Source organism: Dermacentor andersoni, chromosome 10, assembly GCF_023375885.2.
Source record: "Dermacentor andersoni chromosome 10, qqDerAnde1_hic_scaffold, whole genome shotgun sequence".
NCBI lineage: Eukaryota > Metazoa > Arthropoda > Arachnida > Ixodida > Ixodidae > Dermacentor > Dermacentor andersoni.
The window spans coordinates 92,322,597-92,338,025 of NC_092823.1; the positions used below are offsets into that span (position 1 = coordinate 92,322,597).

General features: G+C 46.1%; 1 protein-coding gene across 7 annotated transcripts in view; it reads left to right on the forward strand.

The window, feature by feature from the left end:
- LOC126544331 (uncharacterized) overlaps nucleotides 1-8,763 on the forward strand; it is a 190,615-nt gene extending 181,852 nt beyond the window's left edge. For 6 of the 7 annotated variants that reach the window (XM_055062525.2, XM_055062522.2, XM_055062526.2 and 3 more), the window contains 3 exons: nucleotides 1,141-1,423; nucleotides 3,072-3,290; nucleotides 3,906-8,763. In XM_055062525.2, coding sequence (XP_054918500.1) covers nucleotides 1,141-1,423; nucleotides 3,072-3,290; nucleotides 3,906-5,562 — 2,159 coding nt within the window. In that variant the 3' untranslated portion in view covers nucleotides 5,563-8,763. The remainder of the gene's footprint in view (nucleotides 1-1,140; nucleotides 1,424-3,071; nucleotides 3,291-3,905) is intronic. The other variant, XM_055062527.1, reaches the window with a different exon arrangement.
- Nucleotides 8,764-15,429: the final 6,666 nt, after the last annotated feature.

The following is a 15,429-nucleotide window of genomic DNA, read 5'->3' on the forward strand; positions in this document are numbered from 1 at the left end:
CAAAGGTTCTGCGGTTTTAATTGCGATAACCACGATCTGATTGCAAGGCATTCCGTATGGGGAACTCCGGATCCATTTTGACCACCTGCTGATCTTTAACGCGATAAAAGCACGGCACGCCACCGTGTTCCCATTTAGCCCCCCACAGAAGTACGGCCGCCATGGCTGGAGATTGAATCCGTGCCTCGTGTGGCTCAGCATTCGCTCAGCAAGTGAAACATTTTGTTTTTTCATGCAAAGCTCTTATTGGCTCACAACTTTCGGTGGCGATAAGGTCACGCCAAAAGTCAGTGGCTCACAGAGCAGAGCAGCTGCGGGAAAGGGCAGTTGGATGAGTGGACAGCTGCGCCGGTGCCGAAGCGTGAGTCATTAGCAAGGATACCAGCTGCATAGGCGCGCGCTCACGCCACGCGAGCAACCAATCAGAACCGTTTCGCTTCAGCCGGGGAGCTCCTCCCTCCCTCTCACCCCTCTTTTCACTCCCATTACCTCCAGTGCAGCGCAGTTGAGGTGTCCTCTATGGAGGAACAGTTACTGCGCTGCACGTTATCCTATTTTTTCCAACCACCCCCATTTCCATTAAGAATCTTCTTCAGCCAGTGAGGGAAAGGGCAGGAAAGGGTGTCGCGCGCGCTGCAGCGGCTTCAGTCCCGCTTTCCTTTCTTTAGATCACTATCATCATCATCGTTAACTTCAGTCTCGGAAAACGGATGGCACGACTACAGTGTACTAGAATATCACGGCCGCGCGTTGTGCGTTCCCGCGAGCAATGGGTAGCGTCGAACGAGCGGCGGCGAGAACTCGCCCGTGAGAGGGCTCGCTGTCGGTGCGTCGATCCGGCCGTTGGATCCGCAAGGGCCCAAGCAATCCGACAGCAACGAGAAGATCCCGAGCTGAGGGAGTGGGAAGCCGAAGCAATTTGGCACCGTTACCTGTGGATGACTAGCTTAACCGTGACGAAGGTCAGGTGCATCCAGGACAAGCTTCGCTTAGCCCATTTTCCACTAGGGAAAGTGTGGGTCATTTTCGTGCATGGCCCGCTTCCTTTCTAGAAGTTACGTTGAACGAGATTAACGGTGTACCATGTTTCTTTTAGACTACTCGCCTTATTTTTCTCCTGCTATTTGTTTAAATTTGCAGATGCCAAGCTGCTGTCTCAGCCGGAGGGGAGTACAGAATCCCCAGCAGAGCCAGGAGATTCGCACCACGTCCTAGAGGGCCCTAGTCATGCAAGCGACGATGCATCGCTGCGCCATGTGGCTGAAAGACCCGGAGCATTGAACCGGGTGTCGAGGGCGGTGGGTGCCCTCGACGATGTCAGTGACGATGAGTACGGCGTGCTCCGAGCGGGCGTGACCGGACCTCGGCGACACCGATTCCTCCACTTCGGACGCAAGAGGGCGCCGTCGGCGCCCTACTACGGGTAAGCACGGGTGATTTTAATTAAATTGAGGAGATTGCCGTCCCGAAACTGCACAGTGGTTTGCGAAGGATGCCATGCTGGTGGGTTTCAGATCAATTCTGAGCGTCTGGGGTACTTTAACGTACACCCGAAGCGGGGAACACTAACGTTTAATCCGCCCTCACTGGAATGCGGCTGGCGTGGTCGGCAAGGGAACGCGTAACTTCGTGCTAAGTAACAGAATGGAATAGCCACTAATCCGGCTTGCGGGCTAAGCCCTTGCGCGATGTATATTTTGGTAGCCTATAGAAGTTGCACAAGCGCTCATTTGCTTGATTGCAGACAGCGCTTTCAGGCAGTTTCTACGATACCAGCAAGAACGGTTGTTGAAGTGTGTAAGTGTGATAGCTACCGTTAGGCATGCGGCACCTTAACTACTAATATGACTTGTTAATAAGGCCCTATCCACTGTGATAACAGGAAAATTAGAGGATCGTCTCGGAATACGAAAAAAAAAGAGCTTGTGTCAGATGGAAAAACTGTTGTTAAAGGCTTCCGTCAGTCCTTCAACCACTAAAAGCGTTTGACGGAGTGGTTCATCAGTCAATCCGTAGAATGAGTGATCGATTGTATGTCGAGTGAATTTGCGCAGTTTCGCCTTCTGTAATGGAATTTCAGCTATGAGAAATTGTAACAAAGGGCTCCGTTTTTGAGAGCATTCTGTGTGGCCGAGGTTAACAGCGAGGAGCATTACTTGGCGCAGAGGATGACACAGAATTATAGAATGAAAGCACTGTATTTTCTGCCACGTTCCGAGACAGACTTACTTATCGTTTGCCGACAAAGAATCAGCGAATCATGTTAGGCAATGTTAGATAATTGCCTTCCTAATACAATTGCCCACAATGTGCCAGTACTGCTATTATCTCGACGAAAGGTAGAGTTACGTATCATGTTTCCTGCTATATGTTTGACGATATTATGTTAAAAATTGTATTTTCTTGCTTTCTCAAAAGCATTCATTGACTTCTGCAACAGTCGCACGTTTATATACTGTGCATGTTGTAACGGCGACTGGAATGCTGTAACTGGAAGCTACTTCTACTGGTACCTTAAACGGATATTATAGGTTCAATTGAGAATGCAAGTTTTCCTCACCCCATTCTAGCTGACTAGGCTGTGTTTGCTAGTTGAGGCAGTCGAGATGTTTTAGAAATGAGAACCTTCTATTCTCAATAACTTCGTTAGAAAGCAATGCAGACGTCAAGAACTACTATTACAGCAATAGAATAAACCTGGTTCATTCTTTCGCTTCGGAGAGCTATATGTGTGATAGTATAGAATCTACGAAGATTAAATGTTAAACTAGAATCGACGAAGGCTAAATTGTAAACTACTAAACTACGAACTACAACGTGGTTGCAGATATCCTTTTACATATTTTCTTCCTAAGCGCATTCTTCAATATGGTTCTTTTCTTTACTCATTTGTTAATGAACCTTTCGGCTATGAATGTTTAGCGAAATTCGCCTCCGTTGATTTTTTTTTTCTATTTTGTGCCACTAAGAAACCACAGTGGTCTTAGTTCTATTACCATGTCCTACAGACTGACCCTGAAGTGGCAACTTTCTTGTTAGCCTAACTCCACAAGGAAATCACGCTGCTGCAGGTCCCCGGTCCTCAACTTCGAAGGCACAGCCTCAGGGGAGGGAGAGGCTGAGTGGAGTGGGGGAGAAGACGACGCCGACGTGTCCACTGCGTCCCAGGAGGACCCGGAGGCGGCTGCCTTGCAATGGGCCAAACGAACACTTCGGGAGGGTCCCAACAGCTTCCTTCACTTCGGCAAGAGGGAACCGGAGGAGGATGGAAGCAATGGAGAACGACTAAGGTGAGAGACTACTGAACGCCTCCTGAGAGACAGAGGTGCTAGTTCTAGTGTTTGTTCTGTGTGTCCTGTTGCGTCGTGCACTCAATAGTATTATCGAGTGTTTTTTTCCGGCCACTAGTGAGACAAAATACTCCCGCAGAATGATAATTGAAGGAATCACTGATTGATTGGCTCATTACTTCATTGAATCAGACTGCTTTTTAAATAGCTTGTTTGCTTCCCAATTTGCATATCGGTTTAGGTAAGGAAATGGTGCTGGATTTAACTACCATTTTAATACGATTGTCGTGGCCGCCTATCGAACCAACTGCCACACGGTTGGTGCAAGTGCGCCATTGCCATAGAGTAGCTGTCGTGGTATACTGCAAAAAAAGAAGGAGTGCCTACGCAAAGGCTGCATAAGCCATCGCGCAGAAGACGCGAAATATAGAATTCGATTGCACTAATGGTTTCTCGTTCTATTTTGCTATCATTTCATTTCTGCAATCGTCTAAATTATTTCAACAAGTATAGTGCAGCAGTTTGTCCTTGTTAAGTCGTATAGCTTTTGAACATATGCATCGACATTCGCAAGAAATCTTAAATGAATATTGACAATGATATCAATTTGCGCAGGTTCAGGCGAAGTGTGCAAGAGGCAAAACCTCTCGAAGCGGGTCAGGCGCAGAGCACGGGCACGGACGACTTCGAGCAGCACAACGAACAAGCCGAGCCGGCTTTTTCGGATAACCTTGTCCTGGCGTCGAAGGTTAAACGGTCCCCTAACCGTATCATGCACTTTGGCAAACGACTTCAACCATCGTCAGCGGTTGGAGGTTTCGACGGTGTCAAGCGAGCATCCCACAATACCATAATGCACTTTGGTAAACGCACTAATGATCAAGATCGTGGCGCCGCCTTGTATACCGTCTACTCTACCATGGACGGTGCGCTAGAAAAGCGCGCTGGAAATCGCATCATGCACTTCGGGAAGAGGGATCCCGAATACGGAGTTTCAACTGGACTCGAAGCTGAACCGGAGTTTGACTTGATATCGGCTGATAAAAAGGCTCCGAACAGGATCCTCCATTTTGGCAAGAGGCCCAGCACTGGCAGCACCGGCAGCACTGAGGCTGAATGGGACGCTGACGAAGCTGAAAAGGACAAACGTGGGAACCGCATCATGCACTTCGGGAAACGCGATGAGGATGACTCTTCGGCAATGACGCTGTCCTCAACCGACGAACCATCGTCCACCGCAGTCAAGAGGGCGGCCTCGGCACAAAGCCGGTATTCCGGAACACCCGACCAGGTGCAGCCCTTCATGGGCATCGGGAGGCAACTTCAGAGGCAGTTCCAGGAATGGAAGAAGCGAAACCGCATTCTGCACTTCGGGAAACGGGAGCCTCAGCAGCGATCAAACAGCTACTACCAACAGAAACGCTTGGGAAACAGAATTATGCACTTTGGCAAGCGAGCGGGCAGCCCATATTACGCCGACGGCGCGGCATCTGTCATCGCAGCCATGAAGGACAAGAGACTAAAGCACTCAATTATGCACTTCGGAAAGCGCGGCGAGGAGCTTGAATCTATCATGGGTGGTGACAAGCGCAACCGAATCATGCATTTCGGCAAGCGATTTGGGGCCGGCGACCACGATTCTCAAGCACGCCAACAACTTCCCATGGAGAAGCGCGCAGGGAACAGGATCATGCACTTTGGCAAGAGGCTGCCACAGCCAAACGTCGCACTGACGCCCACCACCTGGGATTACGGAATCGACGCAGCCGCGGAGACGTCTGCCCCTGGAGCCACCAAGAGGGCGCATCGAATCCTCCCCTTCGGCAAAAGGGACGGCGGTGCCAGTTACGATGACACCAGCGTCGGGGGCGACCCTCTCATCTTGGCCCAGGGCGTGGACGAAACCGACTCGACAAAAGTTACGGGCGGTCGTGGTCAGCCCGAGACGCAGAAGGTCGCCAGGAAGAAGAGATCCGCTACCCCTCCCGAAGAGAGCGACTACATCGACGATACGCTCGCACAGATGATGGGCGCGCTGATGGGTGAAGACGGCTACGCAGACCGAATCACCATGGGTCACTCGGGCCTGTCCGGGCCGCTGCACCTACCTCACGCGTACGTGGCCGCGCAAGTCTACGGGAATGCATTTCCGCGCATGCTCAGTCGACCCAGCCGGAGCGACAGGTTATTCCGCGCGCTTTACAGCGGAGAACATGGCGCCGAGATGATGCCCAAGGGCCAATCTCGCAACGTGTTCCTGCACTTTGGCTGAGTTTGTCCCGCACTTCACGATTCTGAGCCGTGGCAAAGAAAATCACCTCCCTTCCCCTGGCATTCCTCCCGTTAGGTTCTGCTCCAGACAGCCGTCTTTCTTTGGCAGCTACCTGCATTTCTTTCTTATTTCCCTTCGCGGGTGAGGGACCTGGGTGAAGAGGAACCTGAGCGCTTTTCTGGAGTTTTCATTTAGTAGCTCGAAACTCAAGGGTTGTCTGTAGTAATTATTGATCTGTGTCAATGTCGTTTTGTAGTCTGTGTGTAGCGCGATTGTTCATTATTAGCTTGTTTTTATTGCTTTGTTAACTTCATAAACAGAGACAAGCAGGGTGACAACTACTCGTCGTTAAGGTGGCATTTACTGGCTTTTGTCAGTGACTATGCGAAGTCTGTACCAGAGTGAAACCTTGTCCCAGAACAAGAATGCACGTCCACTCGCATGCATGTCGGTCAGGTTGTTCCTCGGGCACCCCTTGCTGGATGTAACAGGCTTAGACAGCACTTGGAGCACAAACTCAGTGGCCATCTTCTCAATGTTCTTTGGCAACAAGAATACATCATGATTGATAGCGCTCTGGAATCATATCGTATGTCTCTTACAGCATCCCTCTTTTTCGAATACCAAAAGATGACACTATCAGTGCTCCCTGATCTCGAAGCAAACTGTGATACCACTCTGGGCGGCCGATATTGTCACCTATATAGGTTATTAACGAAAATAAGGTATTTATTGTAGACGTATGAACTCCACTGATTCTGACATTTTTCCATGTAGTGTCTCCAACTGATGCAATTGTGCTTGTTTTTACGCACGCGTGAGGAAATTATATATCTACGCTCATTCGCTGTGTCATCTGCTGTAAACTATGTTTACTAATCTAAGGTCTCTGGCAATGAGCGAAATTCTTCTGTGTGACACGAATGCAGGATAATTCATTGTGAATACTGCAATGTACGGACGCCTATGTTAGGCCTATTACAAGTTGTCGGATTGCAAATATAGTTGAAGCTGTTAGGATGTTCTTGTTCGACCCATTCACGTTGTTTGTTTCCATGCTCTTGGGAAGCCTTTGTTATTGGTCGGATATGAGGCAAAGGAATAAGAGTTGAACGTGCTTCCTGAAAACTAATATATTGTTAGATTTATTAGAATACACAGTCAGAGAAATAAGCTACCTCATGTGAGCACAGAAAGTAACATTTTTTGTCGTTTATGGCTCGAAACTTCAAATCTAGCCTCAGTTTGCGAAAAAAAGTTACAGTATAACACTTGTGTTTCTTTGCTGATCTGGAAGAGGCTTCCTTGAGGTGTTGGTTTCCACAATTAGGCTTTCCAGAATGCGAATAATAGGTCTGAAAGATAAATATTCATTTCCAGAGTTGGGTTAATACAGCACAAGAAGATCTTGTGTTGTTTCTTTATCGTTCCATATTGTGGCAGCAACGGTAAGCTTCGCAGGCTTATTGGTTGCTATCGTTTGCTTTTATCTCAATGCACAATTCGCCTCCTCATTGCTTTTCATCGGCTTCGTTTCTGAACCGGTGCACCGGCATATCTTTCAAGACAGGAAGCAATTCTTCGGTTGAATTTTGTGTCTGCAGGAAATAGAGGACTTTCTCTAAATTCCGAAACACGTATAGTTTACTTGTTTTTTAGCTGTGCTGCTCGCTTTTGATGTGAACAGCACTTACGTGTTCGAATGCGAATACGTTTATGGACCATCTTCTGACTTAAATCACGGTAAAGTGTCTTTCAAATTACCTACTTGAAGTTATAGAAGAAGAAAATGTTTTACTCGGTCATGCAGGCCATGTTGACGTTCCGTAGTTCCCATGTTGAAACGTTAAATGTTCTAGTAGGATGCTACGGTCAGTGTTTGGTTCCATATCATTCCTTGCTCTGAAACACCTGACATGAAATAGTTGATCTTATCATTGCATTCAGTTTTCTTAGGAGGAAGGTTCCGCGCATGCAATGTTTTGCAATTATATTTGGTGCACATTCCCAGAGATATAAGTTATTTAACCATCAAACTGCTTTTAATCAAATGTCCTCGCGTAAACCAACTAAATGTGACACCCTCTTGAGTGACTGTCGTAGTTCCTTAAGTTAGGCGCTCAGCCGATTTCTTGTACAGTTACATTTTATGCGAAAATATAAACATAAAAATTAACATCAATTTTACAAAACCTTAAGATCGCTATAAAAATAAATATTGCCATTCTACGAAAGGCGCTTAGAGTCAGTTCAGGGTTTTTTATTGGTTTTCAGTTCAATGAAGTATTTCCAAACTACTTTAACGTTGGGAAAATTTGTAGCTATTTTTAAACGCCTTTCTTATTTTACCATTCAATTTCTTCATCAGGGGCGGATTACAAGTTAACCAAGAAGCTTTAGCTTTCGAAATAAAGCGCTCAGACCTATTATTTATCAGTTAAAATTGAAGCTAAATACGCAATTCATTAAACACTTGCCTTACGAATTGCCTGTGCGAAAGCTCTGTATCATTAACAAACAAAAATTCTTGCTTTTCTTCAATTATAAGACCATTTCACAGAAGTCGGCTTAGCGTTTGAAGGGCGCCGTGCTACATTTCACGTATTCGCGACGATCACCGGAGCTGACCGACAGCTTAAGCTTCCTATGAAAGTCTATTGTATGTTATAGTGACAACAACAAACAAAACCACTGCATGTGCTTTCGCCCTCCGAGACAAACATCAATACGACGCATTTAAATGACCACTTGATGTCGTTTATGAGGACTTCTATCCTTTTGTTACTGAATACCTCGCTCAGAAATTACCCATTTGAATTTTAACTGAATGCACTAATTTCATCAACAGTTAGTGACAAGCTGTTTGTGTGATATCACGTATTTATGAGTCCTATGTTCAAAGGTGTCGCTCCACTTTGTTCATCATTTGCTATTTATTTCATTCGCGCTCAGGTTCGTCTCTCCAAACGTGGAGTCTCGCATATTTATTTAATTTATTTGCTATTTATTTGCGACATGCCACATTTACAGCCTCACTCAACCGTCTCCAGGCTAAGAAGTGGCCGAATGCATCGCAACGAGCATGAGAATACCGATGGAGGCTGTACTACCGTGCGAAATAAAGAGGACGTTGACAATCTCAACTGGACGACCAAGAAAAAACGCACGAGAATAAAAAAAGAACGTTTAGAACTGGAATAACTTGTCTCGTTATTTCCGGCTCTGCTCTTGATTTAGCGATCCCTAGAAATACCAGACCAATGAAAATTGACAAAAATGACTCACGTTCATACAACTTCAGCATTGAAACCAACGTACGAGAAATAACAGAGGACGTACTAAAGCGGTTTAATCCAGCCAATGATTTATTTTCAGCTTAATGGATAAATAAACAGGAATTTATGAACACATAAACGCGAACTACTAGACTATAGTGCGGTTCCAGTCATTGTTGGTTTGCATTTCACTATAGGTTATAGGCGTGGCGGTCATGTGTTCATTAATTTCTGTATATCATCGGTGAAACTGGAATCAAATCTCACGTAGGAAGTTACCGCTTTGCCTTTTTTCGTAATTCGTCATTCGTGTACTTCTGAGCTGCTGTTGCATCCGCATGAATTGCGAACCATCAAGTTCGAACAACCTGTAATAATGTTGCGACAGACATACAAACCTGAACTATTGACCACAAGATCGACATTTCTCTATAATACCGCATACGCCGCTACAGGTCATCAACACAGACAAAAGCTGCTGCAATGGAGAAGCCACACGAATAAGAAACTCATTGAAGAGGGTGGACAAGTGGACCTTAAGAAGGCTCCACTGCAACGCTACTTGATGATATGAAAAGAGATAAAAAATACTAGAGGATTTTAGAACTTAAGATTAACTAAATTAACGCAGATAGCCTTGGTCCTCTCGCAGACGCGAGTCAAGGCTCTTGCTGCCGTTGCAGCAAGTTGTTTTACACAGCGAACGAATTGGCGGTACGACAAAAATTAATCATGCAGTTCATAGGTAAGCTGCTTTATAATCGGTGAAGCCCACTTTCCGCACTGAAGTGAGTGTGACATAGGGTAATGTTAAATATATCAATTAGCCTAATTGCCTGGGTGACTTAACAGCAAGTGCAGCAAATTGGGAACACCCGAATGAAATAGGTAATAAATGAAGCTCACAAAAGCCTGGGCCCGCGTACAACGCATGCGCGAAATGCACTAGCAAACAAAACACATAACACTACATTAACGTGCCGACCCGCTGCCTTGGATTAGCAGCTGTGGTGCTGCGTGGCGAACCACGAGGTCGCGAGACCAAATCCCGGCCGCGGTGGCGTTTCTATGGGGGCGTAATGCAAAAACAACCGTATGCCGTGCATTGGAGCGCGTTAAACATCCCCTCGGGGTCATAACAATGCCGGAGTTCGCCACCACGGTGCGCTGATAATAATATCGTGGTTTTTGTACCTGAAATTCGAGAATCCAACCAAATCCACATTGTAGCATGAACTTTTATAACACTGCGGCAAACGGACCATTGAATCGGCGAAACAATCTAGTCACTGCATCCGTAATGATATGCATGGCATAAGTGCACCTGTTCATTATTCATGGTAACAAATATCTCTCCAACCGTCTTTGGGAGCTTTGATATCGTATACAATTTATCGACGTTAAACAAAGAGAGAGTCCTGTTTGAGTTCGATGCACTCAGCACCAGTAAAGTGGGGCCAACCGACTCGTCCAACCGTGTTCGCTCCCTTGGTCTAAACTCGCACAACCAAATACGTGCGGTTACAGGGTCGTTGGCTCAACCCTAGTGCCTCGTTGTATGCTTGAAAAAGAAATTGCCGTGCATATTTGGGCGCCTGCATCTACGAAATATTAGGTCGCTTCTATTGACTGGATTCTTACTGACTGTGTGACCGACGCCCAAGCGATGCCCTATGCTGGCGACGTTTCAAATGTAGGCAATAAAAACTAAACCTTTGCAAGCGTTAAAAGATGAAAATCACACTGTGGCGTTTTCACTGATTTAGCCCCATATCTCGTTTTAGCACGCCCATGAGTTCCACTGCGTTCGTAAAAGGTTCAATGAAATCATGACGAGAGTTTTACGAAGAGGGGTAGCAAGGCCAAAGGGCGCTCTCGGACCATGCTAAGGCCATCTATTGCATGGCGCGGTATTATTTATGCCGTTTCCCCAACCCGGTAAAATTCCGTATACTTTTCTAGATGGCGAAACTAAACCTGAGGTCATCCAGAAAGTTCGAACAGAAAGGAAGCTAATGAGCCACGCGTAGAGCACGCATATGATGGGCTGCGTGGAGCGACAATTCTTCAGGACTTTAACCGCTTTTGTAGTCCCTTACCCATTTCAGCCTATACGGATATCACGTGTAGATGGCGTCAAAAATAACGGATAGATGTCATTTTATTCGCCTAGTGCATCAATCATCCAAAGCGACAGCTCTCGCACGCCCTCACCTTCTCCGATATAAACCCTTAGCTACCAAAAATTCCCGCACCTGCGCTCTGTGAAATTGTGCGTCTTGTAATTAATTTGGGCCAAAACCCAGACGGCCGGGAATAAAAAATAATGTTTGTACCCGCTCACACAAGTCGTCGCTGAGGCGCGTGTTGTGCTTACTTTTCTGTCTTGCTATCCTGTTTCGCGATGCAGAACGTCTGCCGGACTTTTCGTGTTCACCTCGCATGTCATGCTTGTGTGGCTGCCCCAAAATTTTATTTCATATACTACCACTGGTTCAAATTATTACGTGGTCTTGCTTGTGAAAATATCCGTGTACAGAGCATATTATAAGAAGCCAACGAGCAACTACACCAAGGACAGCATAGGGGAAATTATTCTTATCCGTGGTTTACGCGCCAAAACCACTTTCTGATTACGAGGCACGCTGTAGTGGTGGACTCGGGAGATTTGGACCACCTGGGATTCTTAAACGTGCACTTAAATCTAAGTACCACGGCTGTTTTAGCATTTCACTCGCATCGAAATGCGGCTGCCGCGGCCGTAATTCAATCCCACGACATTGTGCTTAGCATACCAACACCATAACCACTAAGCAACCACGATTGGTGAGAAATTACTTCTGCTTATTAACTGAATTAAAGAAATGCTTAAAATAAACGAAATGAAAGTCGACAACAAAACATCTGTCCGCAAGTGGGATACAAACGCACGTCTACGTGTTACACGCGCGGTGCTCTTAAAACTGAGCTACCACAGCGCCATTTGCTCATACACTTTCTCTAATATTTATGTTTACCTACCAAAACTAACACTGGAATTTTAGCCAGCGCCACCACTCACAAGCCTTAGCTGTGGATCTGGAATATTCTTTCATCCACACGCATAACGTGTACGTGAAATTTCTTGCGCAAAGTCAACTGGCCAATAAAGTCACACAATCTACCTGAAGGTATCCACTTTGATTTCTATTAATGTATCCTTTCCTTAAGACAATTATTAACTGCAAGTAATTTCCCTTACCACATCATGCTGCACCTTTATCTCTGCTTATACAAAGAAAATTAGTTTTCACAGCCTCACCGCATGGAAACATGGTTACTTTCTCCAGGTATATGGAGATGCAGTTACACGTATCCGTCTCATTATCTGTTTCATATCAGTGCTTTTAAGAAAAATATATTTCTATAATCATAACATATCATTCGCTAAGAAAAACTGATTTCAAAAGCGATTACGTCACTGAATTGGTTTGAGCTATCAGGAGGTTGTCACTTGGATACATTGGTTGGGTCCTTTTCTTAGCTCCTCTGTAGAGGCCTCAGCAAGTTTCGAATAGAAGCTTGCAAATTTCTTAGGTCCCGTCACCATGCCTCGCTGCTCTAGAACTTTCTTTAATAATTACAATGTAATCGTTTTTTCCGGCTTCTAAGTTTCTAGAGTATTTCAGGAAATAAGACCCTGTCGCCTTAATAATATGAAAGATGCGATTATTCTGGAATTTCTTCGTGAATTTTGACATGAAGGCGCACACTTTAAGACGATGAAAGATGTTAATTAGTGCACTATAGCTGTAAGCCTTCCTGAGAACAAAGGTGTTGCCACAGATCACCCAAATATGATGAGCATAGAGACATTCGCGATAAACAGTAAAAGCGAGAATTCCGGAAGCTATACCCGTCAGGCATCTTTGTCAAAAAATACAGTCCTCTTCATTTCCAGATACCAGCCCCTGTGACATATTTTGATGGAATGCATGCTATGTGGCTTTTTTTAGTTCCTGTACTACGGTGGTAGTTGCGTATAAACGTGCAATAAATCGGTAGCTGTTTGTGGAGCCGTGCCTTCGTCTTTTCTGTCGTTTTTCGCGCCCTGTTTACGTTACGCCTCACGTAATGCAATACAGTCTAGCCCATCTGTCTGTTCTATTGATTGATTCTTGCTGCATTCTAGACTTGTGTCCTTTAGAGTAGATACAAAGTATTGGCAACGACGGGTAGCTGCAAATAATGCGCAAACCCCTCATGCTAAGCCTGTAAGGTCATATTAAAGGTCAAGCGGTTCTAATTAGGCCTTGACACTTAAAAGCTTAGTCGACGCAGCTATAGCAAGCGCTGCCAAGTTGATTTACTAGTAATGCCTGCTGAAATGCTGCTCGAAAGCTTACCAGCCTGCGGCGTGACTTCTTAGGCGACAGTCCCACAGCACTGCGATCAAATCAAATCAAATCAAATCAAATCAAGTTTGTTCATTACAAACAAAGAAACGGTTACATTTTCGTTTTACACACGAGGGTCCCAAAGTCGATGACTGTAACCGGGACCCTCGGTGGGTCCCGGTTCATTCCATGGCCTCAAAATGGTGGTTGTTTAATGACCTCACGGCGCTATAACGTAAAGCTCTTACAAACTTTGCTTTTCCAATTTGGCAATCAGCTCTCCATGATTCGCAAAAAAAAATGTTTCGGCCAGCCCACCTCGCCTGTCCGTCCGCGATGTCACGAAAACCGCGATAGCTAGCCGTCTCATATGATGTGTAAATACTGAACATGCATGATTAGACCAAACAAGGAATAAATATTTCTTATCGACGCCTCCTATCCATTAGCCCTCTGCTACTGTTAAAGCGTTCCCACGCTGCGCTCACTTCGCCTGTTTGTCCCGCGACGTCACAAAACCACGAAAACCCACCACGTCAAGGTGACGTGTCAGCGTTAAAAATGCAATAATGTGCCGAACAAAACAGGTTATTTTTATTAGTTGGAGACTGCTCCATTCCGAAAGAAGTAGAAGATGGATGCCAGCCGATCGCTCAGGCACTGACCACTCGCACCTGCCAGAGAGCATGGATTCATTTGCGTATAATAAGACCTTTTGCGTACCGCTATAACGTTATCGAGTCCTTTTGCACTTATACGACATCGGTCTGCCAAATCTTCTTTGTCGAGAACCCGTTCTGGCGTGATTCTTGACCTTCCGTTGCATACCACCACGATTTTTGACCCCATAGCATAAGTTAAATAAGGGGAAGCGGACCAATTGCAGACGCTGGCACCACCCTTCTCACCAGCTTATCTGTTTTCAGTGCACTGGTTCGGCCCCTCCGAAACCATCTCCACTTGAACGTGCTCCTTCTCGCCTCTTGTCAGCTTATTAGATAAGAAAAACCGCTCATTGTAGGAAATTTCACTCGTTTTGAGTGCTAACGAAAGGGACCTCCTATAAACGGGGAGAGCGCTTGATTGGACGGCTCAGACAACGCTGAAGCTCACCGCCGGATGCTTTGTGTCAGTGGTTACGTAAATGTGACGCCAGGAGCCTGGAATGAAAAAACATCACCGCCCAAGCACTCCGTACATCTCTTTAACCAGCGAAACTGAAACGTACGGCCCCGGTGTTCACCACTGGGTTAATCCGGACGGTTCGTTAAACGACAGCTTGGTAGGCTGCCGGAACCTAGATACACAATTGCTGCTTGCGCTCGGCCGTACTAGCCTGTTCTTGTGCCTGGGCTGCTGGATTGGCACAGCGTAGAGGAGCTCCTAAGGGGTACGTATGGCATGTGCCTTACCCACTTCGGAGTCGGAGATAAAGTGCTGCGAGCGCACTCAGGTGCGACGGAGAACAACACCACTACTGGCACAACTAATCCAACACCACCTAGATAGCACAAGGACCACCTAGATAGCACAAGCACAAGGATAGCACAACGTAATGTTACCTAGCCCTACTGGCATATAATCTTAAATGGACATACCCGAGTAGGCAACAGTTATTTTGACATCACTGCTTTCATCACGCGAGCACTGTCAGTGAAAACTTCGGAGCAGGAGGCGTGACGTCATGGATCGGAGCACAGCGGCCTTGCGCTATCTAGATGGTCTTGGCTAATCACACGCCTCTCTCTCTCTCTCTATGTTTTTTTGCGCATGCGCGTGCGGTCACCCCGGAGCAATTTTCGGGTTACAGGCGACCTACAGACGGACGGACGGATGGATGGACGAATCGGCTAGCCATATACAGGTTCGCGTTAAAACGTAACGGAATAATTTCACATAAGAGGGCCCCTAGTTGGGAAAAGGCGCTTAAAAAACCTACTTTTCCATACAGCTGTAACGTCAAGCTTGCTACAGTATCTTTGCTTCAAACCTCGGCTGTGTTGCCTCTGCATATATATGACATCCGAACCACTTCACTTGTATCCAGCCCAGTTAGGACCTGCCATCTGCACGTCAGGTAGGCAACCCTTGCATACAAAACGCATTGCTTGCGAAACAGTGCTGAAAGTTGTACGTATAGCCGAGGTCGCTTTGGCTATTTATTACCTGAATGATACCTAACCAACATGTTTCTTGTGAAGCGTCGTAGTGGCAAA